Source organism: Crocodylus siamensis, chromosome 2, assembly GCF_052110815.1.
Source record: "Crocodylus siamensis isolate JL-2025a chromosome 2, ASM5211081v1, whole genome shotgun sequence".
NCBI classification, from domain to species: domain Eukaryota; kingdom Metazoa; phylum Chordata; order Crocodylia; family Crocodylidae; genus Crocodylus; species Crocodylus siamensis.
Window position 1 is genome coordinate 168,233,971 of NC_143396.1, and position 20,236 is coordinate 168,254,206.

General features: G+C 45.4%; 2 protein-coding genes across 2 annotated transcripts; both read right to left on the bottom strand.

Annotated features, from left to right (window-relative positions):
* Window positions 1–2,573: 2,573 nt before the first annotated feature.
* Window positions 2,574–3,569, bottom strand: LOC149871186 (mas-related G protein-coupled receptor member H-like). The gene has a single exon (XM_090034591.1). The coding sequence runs from the start codon at window positions 3,567–3,569 to the stop codon at window positions 2,574–2,576; it is 996 nt and encodes a 331-aa protein (XP_089890717.1).
* Window positions 3,570–8,541: 4,972 nt separating this feature from the next.
* LOC149871187 (olfactory receptor-like protein OLF3) lies at window positions 8,542–17,978 on the bottom strand. The gene is made up of 2 exons (XM_090034592.1): window positions 17,076–17,978; window positions 8,542–8,604 (listed from the first exon to the last, which is right to left on the bottom strand). The coding sequence occupies exons 1-2, from the start codon at window positions 17,976–17,978 to the stop codon at window positions 8,542–8,544; spliced, it is 966 nt and encodes a 321-aa protein (XP_089890718.1).
* Window positions 17,979–20,236: the final 2,258 nt, after the last annotated feature.

Here is a 20,236-nt window from a genome sequence, read left to right on the forward strand (position 1 = left end):
GATGCAGCACACTTGGCAGCAGCATGCACAACCCAAAACCAAAGCCTGGCTGGCCAGAGCCATACGCTGGCTGCTGGTCAGGTTCCACATACCCAGACCACAGCTGCTCCAGCTCTGGGAGGCCCCCAGCCCAGATGCTCGCCCCAGACTCCCGTACCCTACCTGGGGCAATTTGCTTCATGCCAAAACAAGCATGCAGGGGCTGTCCCTCAAGGGACAACTAGCAGTGGCAGAAATACTCACCACTAATATTTGTCCCCAGGGAAATGCACTTTCACACTTGTCTGGACCATGCCCTAGGGAGCTATCATTTGAGATGTGATGGACATTGGCAGTGCTATGTGGGGAGCCCTAAAGTAGAAAAGCACAGCGGTGGGTCTGCAAGTTGGCATAGAAAGACAACAGCTGACATGTTCAGGATTTTGGCAGTCAGATACAAGTCAGAATAGCTATCAGATATGCATCAGTCTGAATCAAGACCCCATTATTTATTTATTTGTTTAATGTGTTTGATTCTTATGTTGCCTACTCCATAAAAGGCTGAGTGGCTTACAATTAAAACAGAAGTCATAAAAACAGATAAAATAGTAAATTATAATACAATCCCTCCCCCCCCCCCATAACCCCAAACTTAACTTCACCTGCTAAAAACCTGCTCAATCAAAAAAGGTCTTAAACCACTTTAAAAAGATGTCTAGGGTCAGGCACTGACATGCCTCAGGGGAGAGGGCATTCCAAAGCTGAGAAGCAGCTACTGAGAATGACCCCCCCATGTATTTTCACCAACTTAATTATTGCAGAAATATAAACTCCAGCATACTATGAAGCAGCTGTCTTTCATCACATGAAAATTCAGTACTTTCTGAACCAGTGATAGATCAGGAAATGCCACCGCTGAGAGCAGAATCTAACAGACTAAACGAAGGCGTTCAAAATGTTCCTACCCCCCAGTAAGGGAATGTAGGGGGGCAGCAGTGAGGCTGTGAGACTAATCATAAACTCAGGGCTAGGATCTCAGAGCTTCTCAGTTCTGATCCCAGCTTGGACATTGACACATTGCTTGGTCTTGGGGAATTCCCTCTATATTCCACTTTGCTTCCTGTTTGCAAAGGTAAAATAAAATGCTTTTCTTGTGAGGTCATCTTGAAAATGAATGCACACAGACTTTTGTAAACAGATGTGCTGTCTTGCAGCAGGGTCTGAATGCCACCAATAGTGCTATCACAGAAGTTTATATCCAGGAAACAATCTGTTGGCAAGAATTATCTGTGAACCCACATTGTCCCCTTTGATCCTTATCTAACCTCCAGATGATCTAAAATTGACACCTGTCTCTTCACCGCCTGGTACTTTTTAATCATAATAGCACATGTATTCATCTCTTTCTAGAAGTCTGTTCCAGTGGTCCAAGAGTCATAATTTCTATCCTTATCTTTTCCAAAGTCCTGAGTAAGTCACTTAATTCCACATGCCTCAGTTTCCCCTCTTATTTCTTATGAATTTAGATATTCTAAGATAAAAGAAGAACTCTCTCTCTCACTCTGTCTATCCACAAAATAGAGCCCAATCTTTGACAGGACATCTATTTACTACTGCAATTGCAAATACAAAGTAACATAAATGCATATTGATATGTAAGATCTCACTGCTGTGTCCCACATCCTCAAAGGAATCATGATAGAGTTCTTTCTTTGGCTAAATCTGGGCACATCCAGTACATCTAATGAAGTGGTTTCTACCAGAGGAGATCAATCCATGATACAAGAAGTAAACCTGGAGGGAATGTTAAGGAATAGACTCAATGCTGGATTAATTCTTCAGTGGACCCTAGGAAAACAAACTCATGGGCCCCAGGCCAATCAAGACCCCACTTTTCACCCCATCATTGCTGCTGCAGGGAGAAGGGCTTAGAACCACCTATAGGACCCATGGTGGCAGCAAGGTCAGCAGAAGGGAGGGGAAGGGAAGGAAAGGGAGGTGGACAGGATCATTTGTGCCACTACCATGGAGGAAAGGACCAAACCCCCTTGTGCTCAGGGCCCTAAACACATGACTAGTTTGCCTATATGTTAATCCAGCCCTAGATAGGCTTTGCTCCCTGCCTGAGGAAAGTGAAAACAAATTTGTTTTGGAAGAGGCAGGCACATCCTCAAAAGGAAAGGAGTTTTGTCTGTACTTTGTGGCTGCAATAAATAGAAGTTCTGTTGTTACCAAGGTTGTGCATGTGTCCAGATTCCTGGGACTCACTCAGATGGTACTAAGCCATAAAAGAGAAAATCACAAGGCCATTCAGCTCTGTTCATGAGAGGTGTAATCACCATACCCAAGGGTAGGAAAAAAATAGCATGTCTTTAACCATGAGGATGATGTGTGGGAGGGAACCTGCGGCATACTTTACTGTTTGTACAGTCCTCTTGTTTTCTCCTTGTCGTAGCTCCAGCCTGAATAATTCACCAGTCTTATGGAAAGCACCAACATGGCTCTGGAAGTCCTTCTTCTTTACCTCTCAGCAGATTAATGCTATCTATAAACTTTAGATCGTAGATCCCTTTGCCATGCAAAGGCTTTGACCTTTATGATCTCTGGGTCTGGGTCAGTGTCTGCTCTGTGTCCATAGTAGATGTGTCCCTTTCCTCTCCTGGTTCAGTCTCTTCCTGAAATATCCTTTGAAAAACCTCTCTGAGGGGTTGCATTATAAGTTTCTTCCCATGATTTCCAACTAAGAAGTAGAGAATAGGGTTCATGCTGCTGTTCACAGAGGCAAGCAGGATCACCAAGGAAATGACCATCTGGGGTATTACCATACATCTTAGAAATGACAACATAATAATGATCCTCAGTGGAAGGGCAAATGTAAGGAAAAAGAGGACGTTTACCCAGATGATCACATAGAGCTTGCTTGGCTGGCTTTGTAATGAGGTACACCAGATCTTAATAAATAAGGTCAGGCTGGACAGCACCATGAGTGGAGTGAAAATGAGGAGATTGATGGTAAAGTTGAACATGGTAATTTTAATACAGTCCTTCTCATAGGTACAGAAATAGACCTCCAGTCCAATCACCAGTATAGAGAGCAGCCACAGCAGAGCAGACACAATGGTAGATAAGTGCCGTGGTCGCTGACATCGGTACCAGATGGGGAACATGACTGACAGACACCTCTGCATGCTGATGGCTGTCAAGAAGTACAGGTCAGTGTTGTTTATGAGAGACATAACCCACAGGATCTTCTCCACGACACCAAACACTCCCAGAAAGTGTGTATAAAAACATAAGATGATAAGAATCAGGAAAGTGGTCATGAAGAGCAGGAAACTAAAGTCTGTGATGGCCAAGTTCAGAATGTAGACAGTGAAAGGGTTCCTTTTGAGGCAGAAGGTGAGAAACCAGAGGACTATTCCATTCCCCACCAGCCCGAACAGGCAGATAAATAGACATATGGAACTAACCACAACTACTGGAGTGAAAGACTGCTCCTGTTGTTCAGGAAGCCCTGTATCGTTATAATGACTGGAATTAGATATATTGCAGTAATTCAGGCTTCTCTCTCCTGGCCATAAAGATGGCATGATTAGCTCAAGTCATAATACAACTTCAAATGCGGCATGTCACTCTCCCTTTCTCTTTTCATCTCCCTCTGCAGAAACACCTATTAGGAGAGATAAGAAGAAAAAGTTATTAGTTGTTACATCCAGGACTTTATGAGGGTTCAGGCTTTGCAGGAATCATAGCCCCTCTCCCCATGAGCTGGCATAACAAGATCATAAAAAGCATTTCATGGAAATACAATGATGGATAAAAATAAATAGAAGTTAGAGGATTTTCGGTGCAGGTAGTGATCTGTTTGATCTTCCTTGTTGGAAACCTTAGGAGAGTGAATTTTAGAGACTTCAGCCCTAAAATTAGAATGGGAGTGAGGTGGCAGAACAGTATCATAGGGTGCCCAGGACATGATCAGGTATTCTAAACTAGTTTTCAGAAGCCCCAAGAGAAGGAAGAGCAGAGCTCCAAGGCTGGAATAATAGGCAGTGTACTGTGGGTTGAGACTGAAGAGAAATGGCAATGTGTAGGGGGTGTATGGGGGTGTATGTGCACCCCCTGAGAGCGTTGGTGCTCCCTCTGAGAGGGACTGCTCTCAGCTTAGGCAATGGGCAGGGTTTACCTCCCTCCCCGCCGTGCTGCCGACACCTCCATGCCTGCCTAAGGAATTTCCCTGCTTGGTCCACCCTCACCGCCAATGCCTGTGTCCCCGCCTGCAGCTGGTCTCTGTGCCTCCCCAGCCTCAGGAGGCATGTGTCACCTATGGCAAGGAGAACACATTGGAGTATACCAGGCTTTGCAATTCAAGATAGAGGGATGTCAGCAGAATGCTGTATGTATTTCAGGACTGAGGGGCACTGACAGGGCTATGCTTGTATGGAGGGCCCAGGGCTGAAACAGCTAAGAATTGTTGTCAGAGCTGAGGCACTCCAGCACAGATGAAGGGAGAGAAGAACATATAAAAAAAATCAAATAGACATCAAACATCAAAAAGATAGTAAATTTCACCCAGCCGACACTCACCTTCCTTCTGGTGTTCAAACGGCAGTTTGGAAGCAGCTGTGTTGGAGCATGATCTACTGGAGAAACTCCTTATCTGTCACTTTTTTAAATCAATTCTTCTATGCAGAACATACTTCTTGAAAGTGTTGTGATCAAGCAGTTGTTCTTACAAGATTGAGGATTCATCTGTAAATTCCTGTGTCATCTTCCATAATCAGTACAGCGCTAAATTCTGCCTGAAAAATGTGTTCACAAGACATAGCATTGGACTGGCTAGTTTATCATCACAATCCTGGTCCTCAGCAAAAATTTTCTTAAGATCTGTAGCTATGTTCTTTCTTCTTTGAGCAAAGATAACTGCCCAAACAATTTTCCCAAATGGATAGAGAACTTGTTCAAAAATCAAGCCCCCAGAACAGAGTCAAAGCCAGGAATCTCTGATTAAATAAAGGAAACTCATAACCAGCAGGAGAGCTTCTGACCTGGGAAACTACCAGGCAGTCTTCCACCTCTAATTCCTGAACAAGTAAATTCTGAACCCAGCAAAGATCCACCTACCGTTCCACCCATCCCCTGCCAACATCATGGATCCCTCCCATTCAGGGATAGAGCACAGAGAGGGTATTGTTCAAATTGAAAGGATACTTTGATCAAATCCTATTTTGTCTATAGCTACATCTATGTACTTTTGGATATCTTAGTGCTACTTACACATCCAAACATAAATTCACTTGGGCAGATTTTAGAACTTATTTCTATCTGGGCAGTTTCACGTGTCCTTATGAGCATACCTGCATCTCCTACTTCCCAGCATAGTGCTCTAACCACCAGATCTCTGGATAGACATTGCCTACAGAACCCTCCAACCCTTTGAAAGTAGTCTACGCAGCAGCCAGGAAGGTAAGATCCAGAGGCCAGAAAAAGAGCAAATCAGCAGGAATGTGGCTTAGTGGGATAGGTGTTCCACTAAAATGCAGGGAACCTAGGTTCTTGCTCCTGCACTGTAATGAGTAGGAGAACTGATATCTACAACTGTCTGTCAATTTTATCTAATGTGTCTTGTGCTTGGAAAAAGGGAAGTAACAGAGAGGAGACAGATTAAGAGACCTAGGGAAATGGCTTCAGGACATTGCAATGCCAGAGCCACTGCCACTGTCTCTGCTTGTGCTTGTACCTGTGAAGTTTTTCTCTAGGAAGGACTGCTCACCATCAAAGCTTCCACCCAGGTCTCAGTTTGGTGCTGTTGAGACTGTGGCTTGCAGGTTCTTTCTGGTGATAGCCAGGTTGGGGAGCACCTGCAGTGTGGGCGGTGCCTGAGGAATACCACTCTCAACAACACAGTGGTTGAAAGGGATCTTGGAGTCATTGTTGACTCCAGGATGGAGATGAGCTGCCAATGCGAAGCAGTGGGCAGTAAGGCTAACTGCACCTTGTCATGCACTTACAGATGCATCACAAGCAGGTCCAGGTAGGTGATCCTTCCCCTCTATGTGGTGCTGGTCAGGCCACAGTTGGAGTACTGCGTCCAGTTCTGGGCGCCGCACTTCAAGAGGGATGTGACTAATCTTGAGAGGGTCCAGAGGAGGACCGCTCGCATGATCAGGTGGCAGCAGGCCAGGCCCTACAAAGATAGTCTAAAGGACCTGAATCTATTCAGCCTCCACAAGAGAAGACTGAGAGGGGATCTGGTGGCCGTGTATAAACTCACCAGGGGGGGCCAGCAAAAAATGGCCAAGGCTCTGTTCCCCGGGGCACCACCAGGGATAACAAGGAATAAGGCCCACAAATTGATTGAGAGCAGGTTCAGGCTTGCTATCAGGAGACATTACTTTGCAGTTAGTGCTGCCAGGCTCTGGAATGGGCTCCCAAGGGAGGTGGTGCTCTCCCCTACCCTGGGGGTCTTCAAGAGTAGGTTGGATAGATATCTGGCTGGGATATTATGATCCCAGCACTTGTTTCTGCTCAGGGCAAGGGGTCAGACTAGATGATCTGTTCAAGTCCCTTCCAACCCAAGAAACTATGAAATTATAAGATGTGTTGAGAGATAAAGAACTAGGCAGTTGAGGAAAGAAAGCTACATATCTCAAGGGAAAAGTCAAGACAGGTGATGATGAGAAAGAAATAATATAGGGACAACAGCAGACAAATGGAACCAAATATTAACATCCATCAATGACTCACCTGCCTTGTGACCACGATGGAGCATAGCAGCTGGGCAAACATATTATCTCATGCTTTGAAACTAATAATCCATTTAGGTTTCTCTTTTTGATAGTTTTATGAGCTGAACAATTATTTTCAGATGTGGTTCAATGATTGACACTTTAATTATTATTTCATGTTTGTCATCTATTCCCTGCCAAACCATAAGAGAAATACCCTCCCTACTATAAACATTATAAGGCCATTTAGACCAGTAGTATTCTTTGCAGTAAAAAAACCAAAACAAACAAACAAACAAAAAATTAAAAAAGGCAAAACAGTGAGCCTTTTAACTCGAGGTATAGTTCTGAATGAGAACATTTTTATGGCTGTTTAAATTTTGCTGAGCTAAAATAGACCTCCATTTTTAAGTCTCCCAATTTATTTCTTTCCTTCCAATTTTGTCCACAGTTAAAAATACTCAAAACCAAAAAAAAAGGATACTTGAAAATGAAAGGAAAATAAAATACTTTCCAACATATTTTAAAGGACAGTCAAAAAATAGGAAGAGATGAAGGAAAATTTGAGGGAAATAAGGTGTGGATGGACACAAAGTTTTAAAAAGACCAGAAGAACAAGGATGGGATGGGGGTAAAGAGGGGGAAATCATGAAAGAAGGAAATAGAGAGGGAAAAGTTACTGTTAAAATAGAAAAAAACAAAACAAACCATACAGGCCATAGAGTAGTTTATTTTCATATTTAAAATCAGAAAAAAACTTCTGTAGTGAATTTTGATTTAACAATTGGTCCCACTTCCTTTTTAATTAAAACAGCCCTTTATATTTAAACATTTTGGATATTTAGTTTTAGTTTTGACTTTAAATCTATGAATTTTATATGCATAGTAATGTGGCTGAGAACTGTGCTGCTTGCAGTAATCTTTAGTGATGATGGGAGCTGTGCACCACACAGATTTCTGGAGTGATAAATGGACCTTCAGTCCAGAGGCCACATGTCATCCTCAACCTGGCCTAAAACACACAAAATGCTGCATCAAATATGAAGTTCATAGAAGGCCTGGAATCTTTTCTTGAGTTTGTCTTTTACTGTGGATATAGCTCCCTTTCTTTACTTTGACTCAGTTCCAGTGGGTTCCTAAAGCACAAAAAATGTTTTCCATCTCAGGATATAGTAATGTGTGTCAAATAAAGTTATTGTGACAGGTGGGGATCCTAAAAGAGTTGTGCTAAATGCATAAACAGTAAAGCGTAGAAAAGGAATTACAAGGTTCCATTATATAAAAAAAAGCCTAATTGGTATCAGTGGGTTTATGACTCACCCAAAGTTCCTACAGTTTGATCTATCTACCTATATATCTATCTATTTATCTATCTATCTATATTTAAGTTAGAGCTTAACACATTTATGGCAGATTGCTATAGCAGGAACCAGGTTTGATAAACAAGACAGTCCATTCCAATAATGCATGTACCTTAATAGAAGGTCATCTAATCATTACCATAACAAGGTGGATTTCTTTAACTGCATGGACCACCATCACTGAAAGAATATGTGTTTTTTCACAGCTTTGAGTACCTCTGGTGAGGCAGTCATTTCTCCAACCCTCAACAGCTTATTCTGTTGACCCAACTCCTTGTAAAGACAGAAGACGTTTTTTCCTGATATTAATCCCAAATCTTTATGAAAAAGAAGAAAATAGAGGTGTACCCAAAACAATTACCAGCCGAATAATTAGGATATTAGCATAGGATTTCAGAGACCCAGCTTTAGGTATCTATGAAAAATGATGAGGAATAGGAACATCTAACAGTTCTCAGACCCTCAGTCAATTTTTTTCAAATCGTCCTCAGTGTAAGGGACGAGTTGAAAAAAATGTGAAAAGTGTTGATTAAGTGTTTCTTATATGCTCAAATTCTACAGTAATAGAAGTGAGTAGGTACCTGAGTTAATACTTACTGTGATCTAAATACAGATTCTAGTACTGCACTGGAGTCTTGAACTGGCTCTCATGCAGTGCTAGGGCTGAGACTGAAAATCAGCTGATTTTTGGTTTCAGCCCTTGAATTGCACCAGACACAGTTGGAGACATTCATGTAGACCAGGCCAGGACTTCTTTGGTGTAATGATTTTTTTTTTATGTAATGAGGGAAGAGGTTTCAGTTGTGTCCACTACAGTTAAAAAAACCTACATCCACAACAATGAAAAATATACAACTGTAGGTGGGTGCTGAGCTAGGGTTCCCCTTCTTCCTCCACCATCATGCTATTTCCATTGGGGAAGGGTGCCATCCTTCCCCCACCCTTGACCCCCATCTCCACCTTCTGCACCATGCCAGAACCACAGGTGGTGGGGGCTGCGAGTTTACAGCAATGGCTGATGGATGACACTCACAGCTATTGGAGGATCAGGAGTGGTGGAACTGAGATCCAAGCTTTCTTGACCTGCTCCAAGCACTTCAGCAGACTTGACAACCAGCTCCAACCATTGGCTGGCCACATGTGATACCCTGCCAAAGGCAGCCACCAGTGTTTCCATGTTAGTGTCCTGCTTTTGCCACATTTCTAAACTTTTTCCTAGACTTCCTCATGTCAGGCATCTTTTGCCTGTGCCGTGGATTCAGCAGTGGTCACTAGAGACTGCAGCATCTCATTTTTAGGCAGCCGTAGATTTCTGTGGCGATCTTGCATTTGCTCAGCTCCCAACTGGATGATGGGGTGACTGGCCATGGTCCAGCACCAGACTCAGGCTGAGATGTCCTCCTGCGCACTGATGTGGTACCTGCTGGAAGAGGAGTCTTAGAAGCTGCAGATGCAGACAAAAAAGAAACAGAGTAATTGTAGTAGACTTCCCCCACTCCCCTTTTCCAACCACATCCCATAACCAGAGCCCCATGGAGATTTGCAGACACCTGGAGTTTGTTGAGAAGTGAAAATAGTCTGTGTCTTCCCAGAATGGCAAGCAGACCTGTCCGTACCTGGCTTCCATGGCTGATTGAAGGAAGGTATGGATCTGTTCAGGCTTGAAGGATAATGCTTGCCTCTCCCAAAGCAGTGAGAGACTGCAGGACCTGTTTCTGACAGTGGCAATTGCCACCCTACCCTACCCTGGGTGAGAAATTGAACTCCTGAGCAGTCAGCCAACTGCACCCCATACATGTGAATGACTGGCAGTGGGACACCTTCCCACCTGACTATTCCTTAGGTAGGTGCCATTCACGCCCCCCACCCCCCAAGCACTGACAGCCCCAGGGACATAGAACAAACTTCCAATTGATCATAAAAGCCTTGCGATAATCCAGGTGGACATGCCCACCTCAACTGCATGGGGAGTCAGATTATTTGTGGGAAAAGAAACTTGTGTATTAGCCAGCTGCACCACCCTGTAACTCAGTCTAGGGGCAGCCTGTGTGTGTAAGTGTGTCTATGCATTTTGAAAAAGCTCCTTTAAGCAGACATTAATGGGCATAGTAGAGTGAGCATTGAGGGTATTCTCATCAAATAAAATAGTTTGTTCTCATTTACTGCATCATCCCGATCATCACCAGGATTACAGGACTGACTTAGCAGTGAGAGATGGGCAGGGAAACTATGGTCCCTGGAACAGTGGCTGGCCAGGGCACGGCCCACTTACTGCAGCCTTGTGCCCTGTGTCTGGCTGCCCTTCTGCCCCCAGAGGGATCCCAGAGAGGGGGTCATCTGGGGCTGGTGTACCTCCAAACTGAGGTAGCCTGCTAGCCTGGCAGCTGGTCAGTTAGCAGATAGCTGCAGAGACAACTTTAGGCAAATGGTGCTGGGACTGGGAGGAAACTCCTGGCTCAACACTTTCTGAACACGTGCTTGGCTACCTCTAATTTTTTGCAAATAGTGGGCAATTGAGTTGCCATAACCATTGTGACTGTTGTCAGAAATTGTGGCTGTTGGATTGAATTTTCAATAATGGTTATTGCCCCACTCCACTATCAGAGCAGAAATCTGGGGGTGAGTGCCCTCCCTCCGATGTGTCACCAATGCTTCTAGGGGCCTTGGGGGGCTGCAGGGAGTCTCGGGGAGGGGTCCTCCTTTTGGGTATGTGATTTGGCTGTGATTGCCCACTGCCTCTCCAGTGTGCATGGGAACTGGGAGATGGGGGCTGCCAGGGTTCTGGGGGGCTGCAGAGAGGTCTCAGGGGAGCTTCCTCCCTTTAAAGGTGTGAGGTGGCAATGCAGTGATGGGGGGCGGGGGGTTATCCCATGCTCTACGCAGTGTGCATGGAAACTCAGTTGGGGGTGGCTAGGGATCTGGGGGAGATGCAGAGAATCTCAGAGAGTTTCTTTTTTTCAGGGTGTGTGGTGACCACGCAGTGATACAATGAAGCAGGTGTACTCTCCATTGCCCCCTCCTCCCCTGCATGAAGGAGAACCTGGATGGGGGTGCTGGGGTTTTGTGTGGCTGCAAGGGGTCTCAAGGGGTTCCCCCTTTTGAGGGTATGAGATTTCCATGTAGCAATGGGGGTTTATTCCCTGCTGTCCCTCCTCCCGGGTACAGGGAACCTGGGGGGTCAGGGATGCTAGTGTTCTGGGGGATGGCAGGGGGGTCTCAAGTCACTGGCCCCTTTTGGGGAAGTAATCAGCAGGGATTTAGGTGTGTGCAGGGGAAAGGGACTTTCCCATCAGTGCAGTGTGGAGTAGATGGTGTCACTTGACCTCCACTGTGTGAGTGCCCCCCTCCTTGCTCTGACTCTTGGAGGTCGCCTGGGAACCAGATAAACCCTGTCATCTCCCTGACTGCAGAGGTCTTTGCGGGGGGGGGATCCTTGCCTTGGGGGAGGGGTGCATCAGGAGCCACTTCTCCATCATCTCCCCCAGGCAAAGCTCCGGATCTGCCCACTGGAGTGGCACAGTGTGGAGCATGAAATCTATACTGCCTTCCTTCTTCCATGGACGGTGTGGCAGAAAGCCACCTTGGTTTCTCCCCAAAATCTCTGCCCTGTGACAATGTGATTAAATCTCTGTGCTGTGACCATTTGATTAGGATGGGCCCAGCAAAGGAGGCACACTCTTACCCTGAGGGAGGGGGACCTGCTCCCTCTGCCTACATGACTGGTATCAGCTACCTGGGTGAGGGGCATTTACCTGGTGGGCTGGAATCTGCCTGGCAACAAGTGATGTATTTCATATTGGTTGGCCAACAGCCAACCGGAGCTGGCCTCCACTGGACCAGGTGAATGAGGTCACAGGGGCTATATAAGTTAAGACTAACCAGGAGCAGGGGGTAGCAGCCATGCAGGGGACTCAGAGGAGCTTTACCATCTGAAACTGGCTCTCTTCCCCAAAAACTCATGAGCTAGAAATCGCCTGCCTCCAAAGGGAAACTTCACCTGCCTTTGGAAGATGCTTGTGAGTAAGCTACTCGAGATCTGATTAGATATCTAGCTGGCAGTAACTCAGATGCATGATCAAAAGGCTACCTCAGCCAGACTGTTTTGCTCTGTAGGATTTCTAGGATATCGCTCAATCTTGTACCCTATTTTCACCCTACCCCTGTAACCAATAAAGTCCTCCTTTGTGACTGGTGTGGGAGACTTATCGAGGGGTGGGTCTAAATTATGCCTAAGAGGCCCCTTAGGTCTGCAGACTAAGGGAGACTTTACTTTTTGCCCCCTGACTTGGGGAAGTGCCCCAGGTGCCTGTACTGGGTCGAGTACCCGTTGAACTATTAGGCCTGTGTTTCCCTGAGGACACAGGGCCGAGAGAGTCCCTTCTCGGGGTGGTGGCAGCTATGTTACCCCCAGGCTAGCAAGGGTGCTCCAGGAAGGGGGACAGCCAGATGTGAGGCACCCCAAGGGAGGCATTCAGAGCCTGGAAGGTGGTCGGGTGCATGGAGGTGGGCGGCTTAATGCAGGAGCGCCCCCTACTGGCTTGCCACAGAAGGCATTGAGAAAATGATTTTGGAAAGTATTGACAAAGTTGACTTTTTTTCTGTTTCTTTACTTTTTCTTTATACCAGAAGAGATTGCTTTTAGCACTCACTTGCTCTCTCACAACAAACAATGCAACCAGTCATGAAGATTGTGCAGCATCTGCCACTAACTGTGTCCTGCCCTACAGAACTACAGCAAGGCATGAAACTTGCATGAAACCATAGAACACCTATTAAGTTTTAAGGCAGGCAAAGTTCTTTGGGTAGATGTGCTATATTTTATGAGACCAACTAAATAGTTGGCAAAACTGTTCTTTGCAAGCTTTTGGGCACAAACACCCTTCTTCAGGCATAGAGAGAGTTTTAAGGTTTGCCTTATAAACAATTCCTTACACTAGGGGTTGGCAACCCAAAAACATTTGATTTGGTTTGCACAGAATGGGGCTTTGAATGTGGAGATTTTGCTCGCACTGTGCCATTCTGTGGCTGGGTGGTGAGACAGAGGGACGTTTTCCCATGCCACGCCACAGCCAGACAGATGCAGCAGTGGTGAAGGCTGGGTCCTAGTATGAGCCTGCCTCTGATACTAACTAGCTCACTTCCAGAAAAGATTGCCGATTACCAACAGACACAAGTAGAAGAACAGAAGACTTATCATCACTATTTTACAAATGGGGAATTAAGACAACTCACTTTAATACATAAAATTATATTTGACTGTTAAAAAGTTGGAGACAAATAGAACAATATAAACAGGAATTTTTAAGTTAAAGGAACAATGTTAAGAGGTTTCTTAGGTTGCTGGTAATGTCAAGGTTGGCACATCACAGAGATGAAACATTCTGGAAATAGAATAAAATATACATAGGCGAAAGGGGTGTAGGTTGTAGCCATGTTGGTCTAAGGAAATAGGCAGAAAAGATTCTTTGGATAAATCCAATATCTTTATTAGCCCAAGTCATTCACGCAGTAGAAATTCATTTAATTTGGCCTGGTTCACAATAATGGGATCCAGTTTTGACTTCCACTTGAAAATTGTCTATCTAGGAGCAGAGAAGCTAGGGTAGTTGGAAGGTATAAACCTTACAATCATGAACATGACCTTCTCAACCCACAACCCACCTTGGTTCTGTTGGGTTTTGTGTTCCTGATTCTGAGAGATGTTCTGACAAGATCAAGCCAAAGACAGGGAATAAGGTGATGGTAATTTCCACTGGCTTCAGCTAATTCCTGATCAATGCCAACGAGATGAGTCTCAAGATTCCTGTTTTCATCTCTTTTGTACTTTTTTTTCCCCTTCCTCAGCTGATTTTTCCTCTCACATGTCTCTATCCTTTGTGTTTCTATCTTGAGACATGAAGATGACTCACTCTTTTGCAACACTTTTGTGAGTCTATTAACAGAAAGGCAGCTAAATGAAATACCTTTAGCAGCCCAGTTCTAGTAACAATTTGCTACAACTAAGAATGATTCATTAAACTATATGCTGTGCTTATGTTTCTCTGGCAGAGAAGCTGCCAAGGAAAGTCAGCAACAGACAAATAATCTGATTTTATTTCTTTATTCACACCCCCCACCCCCCTCACCCCACACAGAGTTTTTTTGTTTTGTTTTGTTTTTTCTTTGCCCTGTTTTGTTTTTCCTTTTGTCTCTGCTTCATTTTGTTTTACAGGAAATGGAATTTAAATTAGCCATCAACAACATCTTCATGCTAAAGGCCAGATTCTGTTCTGCCTATTGGCAGAGGCAGATTAAAGTGCATTGTGTCCCTGAGCAAGCAAAAAGTCCAAGGTCCCTTCCTCCCATGGGAGCTGGGTTGCAGTGGGGGACCCTCTTCCCCCTTCTAGTGCAGTGGGAAAGGTTGGGTGGACCCACACACAGACCCACACACACACACAGACCCAGAGACAGACACAGACCCATATACACAGACCCACACTTTCCCCTCAGAGGACCTCCCCCACCCTGCCTCCCCCTTCTCCCACTCTCAATCACATTGAGGAACACCACCCCATCCACATTGCAAGCTGCCTGCAGCTCAGTCTTGCTTCCCACCCTGCCCCTGTTACACTGACCTGCAGGGAGCTGCTGTCCAGCTGCCTGGTGCAGCCAGGCTGATGTAGAGGACCCACTGGCAGCACTGCACTGTGTCCCTGTGGGAAGGCAGCAGCACTGGGAAGGGTGGCTGTGGGGGGGCTAAGATGAATTTTGGGGAGCTACAGCCCCCAAGGCCCCCCCAGCACTGTTGCCCACAAAGGCACAGCGTAGTGCGGCACTCCTGGCCTGGCCCCAACCATCCCCCTCCCCCACCAGGTGGGGCACAGCTCTCCCAGCCTGGCTTGGCCCCCTCCCCCACAGATGTGGTGCCACCAGGCCCGCTCCTCTCTCCCAGGTGTAGTGCAGCCCTCTCAGCCTGACCCCAGCCCTGCAGGCCCCTCCCCACAGCCCCATTGGTGAAGAGGCCCTGCTTCCCAGGGAAGCAAATGTGAAAGCTGAAGTTTTAAACTTGGTGCCAAAGATGGGCACAGAATTTAAAACTGTGGCTTTCACTTCTCTGCTGCTGAGGATCCCAGAGCCAGGACACCAAATTGGTAGGGGCCTCTGGGCTTGTGCTTTAATCCACCTATGCCTATTGCACATCTAAAGGCACAAAGAAGTGCAGCTCACCACTCCCCATTGTTACTCATAGACCTTTGCCAGAAGCAGCATGAGTTACAACAGTCCCCTGGACCCAACAGATTTTGCTGTTAGGGAATCCAGCTGCTGTTTGGAGCAGCTGTGATCCTGCAGATGCTCTTCCCTAGCAATGCCCCTCCCACCTCCCAGCCTCAGTGCTGTTTTCAGAAAGGAGCGGGGAAAGGGGGTGGAGGGAGCTCATTCTGTGGGTACCCCAGCTGGTGCTGAAGGGTGGGATGGGTGGAGTGAAGCCCCCCCCACCCCTTAGGGGGGCTCCAATACAGCCACCTGACCATCCAGTGCTGGCTGAAGAAAACAATCTGAACTGCCTCTGCTCCCTTTCCCCCCTCCCATTCTGGAAACAGGGCCAGGGGTGGAAGGTGGTGCAGACACAAGTAACTGAAGGCACTCCAATTTTTGCAGGATCAGACCCTTTTAAAGTGCTCTGCACCCATGCACCTCTGTTTGGTCATGGCTCTAAAGCAGTTTCAGGGGCCAGAGTGGGCAAAAAGTGTCACTTCTGTCTGTACCTTAAGTTAATTTAAGCATCTATGGGCACATCTACATGTGCTATTAATGTGAAGCAATACACTCTGGCACATATTGCACTGGAGTTTATTGCTCCTGGGTACAGCACTTATACATGTGCCTGGAACTGCAGCTGGCAGGGGGTCTGGGGCATCAGCTTGCCAGCCCAGGGCTGCTCTGACCCAGCGCAACCTCCTGCAACGGGGAAACAAGGGATTCTCCAATGTGGGACTAGCCAGCAGGCAGCCCCCACACTGATGCACTCTCATTCTCCAGACAGCTGGGGCAGCATCTACTGTGCGTTGCTGCACAGTAAATAATACTGCCACAGGATAGTACTTGTATTTACAAATACTAACCTGCATTGGAATTAATCAGTTTCCTGCAGTCTAATAGGGCCACACATGCTGATACAGAGACTTTACTGCAGAGCTAATTAGGCAGCTCCACAGTAAATGTCTCATGTAGATGCTACCCACCTCTCCTGCTGTGTAATGCTATTTCACTCTGCTCAAGTCCCTGACAATCCATTAATACATTTACATTTGTAAAGTCTGTGCATCATTCTCTGATGCTTAAGATGGGTTATAAAATAGCAGTGAGAATAGAGAGGATCCACCCTTCTTTGAAATTAACAGTGTTTCAGGAACTCAAGCAGGATATAATACAATAGTATTTAGGTGCCAAAGTCCACTTTTACCCTTATTAGGTAGGCTACAATATGGCCCCAACTATACATTTTATTCTTCCCTTAAAAGTACAGAAAACTGTATGTTTACTATCTTCTAAAACACTGTTGATGACTGGTTATCCACATTGGGGGGGCAGAACTTAGAGAGAAAGCAAACAGCAGTAATGTTAAAGTAAAACTTCAATCACTATTCTTATTAAGGACTGTATGAACTGAATCAAGAAAAAGGCAGAGAGACATCAGAAGGCTTGATGGAAGAGGCATCTCCAAATGGTCTGTAAATAAAAATGGAAGTCAGTGAGGAAAAGATGGATCTCAGCTATGGAACTGAGCTCTGGCTTCAACTTCTAAGTTCACTGAAGTTTGTAGGTATAAGGATGCATGATTTTGATAATACCCTTTGCCAAACAGGAGCCAATTGCTTGCCCTGTCAAGCAGCTGCAGTGACTGTAGTCAGTCAAATACAATATCCCTTGTGTCTGAGAATCACACTAGAACAGAAGAGAGTCTGAAAGTCCTCTATCAATGATGGCTTGTGTGCTTATTTAAGAGGCTCTTTCTTCCCACTGCTTTTACCAGAGCACCTTTCACCTCCTGGTTCCTTAGGCTGTATATCAGGGGGTTGACCATGGGGGTGACCACACAGTAGAACAGTGAGATCATCTTGCCTTGCTGGGGTGAGTAGTAGGACCTGGGTCGCAGGTAGGCAAAGATGGCTGTCCCATAGCACAAAATGACCACTGTCAGATGTGCCGTGCAAGTGGAGAAAGCCTTGCGGCGTCCTTCTGCAGTGCGGATCTGCAGGATGGTAGAGAGGATGTGGATGTAGGACACCATCACCAGGAAGAATGGGGTGAGTAGGATAAGGACACCAGCTACCAGCATGGTGACATCATTGACAGAGGAGATGGGGCAGGTCAGTTGCTGCACTGCTAGGATCTCACATCCAAAATGGTTTATGGCATTGATGCCACAGAAAGGCAACTGTAAGGTGAATGCAGTCTGTACCACAGCATTCAGGGACCCACTGAGCCAGGACCCGGCTGCCATCCAAGCACACAGGTGAGTGCTCATGATGCTGGCATACCGCAGTGGATGGCAAATGGCCATGTATCGGTCATATGCCATGACAGCCAGCAGGATGAACTCTACCCCTCCTAAGAAGAGGGAAATAAACATTTGCAACACACAGCCTGCAAAGGAAATAGTTTTGTGTTCCACCAAGAAATTGGCCAGCATTTGTGGGATGATGGTGGTTGTGTAGCAAATATCCAGGAAGGCCAGGTGACTCAGAAAGTAATACATGGGTGTGTGCAGGTGTGAGTCTATTATTATCACTGTTACAATAGCCAGATTCCCAACCAGAGTCACCAGGTACATGGTCAGAAAGAGAACAAACAGATCCCCCTGGATGCCTCGTTGGCTGGACAAGCCCAACAGGATAAATTCTGATCCCCAGGTTTTGTTCCCATGCTCCATGCTTTATTTACACTGATGTTTCACCTATAGGGATTAGAATAAAGAGTGAAGCCTTTTCCCTCCCCTTCAGTGAATTATAAGTGGGCAATATTTTTTTGTGAATTTCAAAATTTGGACAAAGTTTCACAATTGGATAAAAACAGGAAAAAATACTAAAAATGTTCACCTCTTTTCTTTGTTCCTCAGCTAGCTATACGATCCACTTAGAAACCTCCTTATTACTTTGGTCATTTAAATGGTTGGGGGCAAGAGAAAAAAGCAAACATACTCTTTCTTTTCATCATTTGTAATTATTCTTCTTTATAAAATGCCTGATGCCAAAAATTTATCAGTTATACTAATAGAACTTCAGTGATTTCAGCTGAGTTTCTCCTGAAAAAAAGAGTAGGTAATTCAATGTTAGTGCCTTAATTGTATTCTGAGTTCCAATGTTGCTCTAACTGCATTGACTGGCATTTTTATACTGCCACTCCTCATATTTATTCACATGAAAACAAAATCATGCACCTTAAACCTAACTAGAATACCAGCCTAAATCCTCAGCTGGTATAAACAAACAGTCCCATTGACTTCAGTGGCTGTGAACTGAACCCTGGCATGAATTTTTAATGAGTGAATGTGGCATGCATAAATTAAATTTCCTTTTTTAATCATTCAACAATTTAGATTTCCAAAACACTTGACAAACAGGAGATCTAAATCTCAAGTGCCTGCATGTCAGGTATTCACATTAATACAGAAGATGAAAAGGACTACATTAATATAACAGAAGTCAGATATCTCCAGCCTACCAAAATATTGCTAATGAAACTTTCTAAATGTTCCTTGTGCCAAGAAGATTTTTCTTTCCAAGCATGTTTCTTCAATCTAATCAGAAGAGCAAATGATGATGTTCCCTACAGTGATTTATTTGCTCAGTGAAACTCAATGACCACTAAGCAAATGGAAAGTTTGGGTTTTCAGTGGCGATACCCTCACTATAGAGGGAAAAAAACAAAGCCATGGGTCTCTTTCAACCAAACAGATTTAAATTAAAGTCATTTGGACAGTAGGATACTGAAATAAGTTGTCCAGAAAGTTACAGAATCTCCTTCATTGAAGGTTTTCAGGTAGAGTATGTATAGGCATTTGCCAGGGATAGTGTAGGAAAAATGGACACTGAATCTGTGCAAGGGGCCAAAATAGATAAATAATCTTTTGCTGCATCCAGATGAGCACAAAGGTGCAGGGGCATGAGTTTCCCATGGCACACAAAATAGAAGTGCATATCTGTGCCACTGTTTTTTGTACCAAGGCATGCACCTGCACATGCACTCTGGTGTCAGGCAAAATGAGCTGCGTGCAGTAGGAGAGACTAGGCCCAGCACCTGTGCTGGCTCCAACAGCTTTACCTGGGATTCTGGGGGCCTCTCAGGACAGCAGTGGTGTTGAGTCAGCCACTCAGAGCCTGGCTAGCAGCTAGAGTGTGGCTCTGGCAGGCTAGACTTTGTTTCTGGGATCTCCCAATGTAAAAAAACCCTCCATGCTGCTAATCAGCAGTGCATTGAATGGGTGCATGTGCACTGCACGTGATATGTGGTGCCTCACATGGGTCTCCAGTGCTGCAAAGCACATGTGCACACTCATTGGGACGCGCCCTTGAGGTCCATGCAAACCCTATGGATATGTCCCAACAAGCACACACATGCAGTTTGTGGCATTGCACATGTGCACCCATTCACTGTGCTTCATATTAACATCAGAGACCAGAGATACCAGTGTCAAAAAAAAAAAAAGCAACCCCAAAAACCGCTGCTAAAAAAAATTGTGCAGTGAACTCAGGAAGAGCAGGCACTGCAAGACATGGAGCCTGGTCAGCCAGCCAAGCTCTGGCTGCTTGCCAAGCACTGAGCAGCCAGCTTAGTGCTGTTGCTGCCCCAGGAGGCCCACAGGACCCCAGGTAAGGCTTCTGGCTCCCCTCCCCTCCCCATTTTGCCATGCACCAGAGCATGCATGCAAGAGTATGCCCTGGACCAAAAACCAGTAGAACAAATATGTTCTGCTGCTTTCTTTGATCATGGGAAACCCACGTCTATGCATGTGTGCGCTCATTTGGACACAGCCTAGGATTCTGTAACTTTACAATTTTCAGTCAGCCAAGATCTATACAGACCCCCGGCTATATACCTACATGACATCAAATTTACCATTATAGAAACAAAATGCAGTAACTATATAGACATATTTCACATGAATCCCTTCTCTTTTGTGTTACCTTA

Excerpts from the sequence above, each read along its gene's own strand:
- LOC149871186 (XM_090034591.1), bottom strand. The coding sequence starts at position 3,569 with ATGCCATCTTTATGGCCAGGAGAGAGAAGCCTGAATTACTGCAATATA.
- LOC149871187 (XM_090034592.1), bottom strand. The coding sequence starts at position 17,978 with ATGGAGCATGGGAACAAAACCTGGGGATCAGAATTTATCCTGTTGGGC. Across the intron at positions 8,605-17,075 it reads AGGAGGTGAAAGGTGCTCTG|AAACACTTAATCAACACTTT; the intron begins GTAAAAGCAGTG and ends TGAGCATATAAG.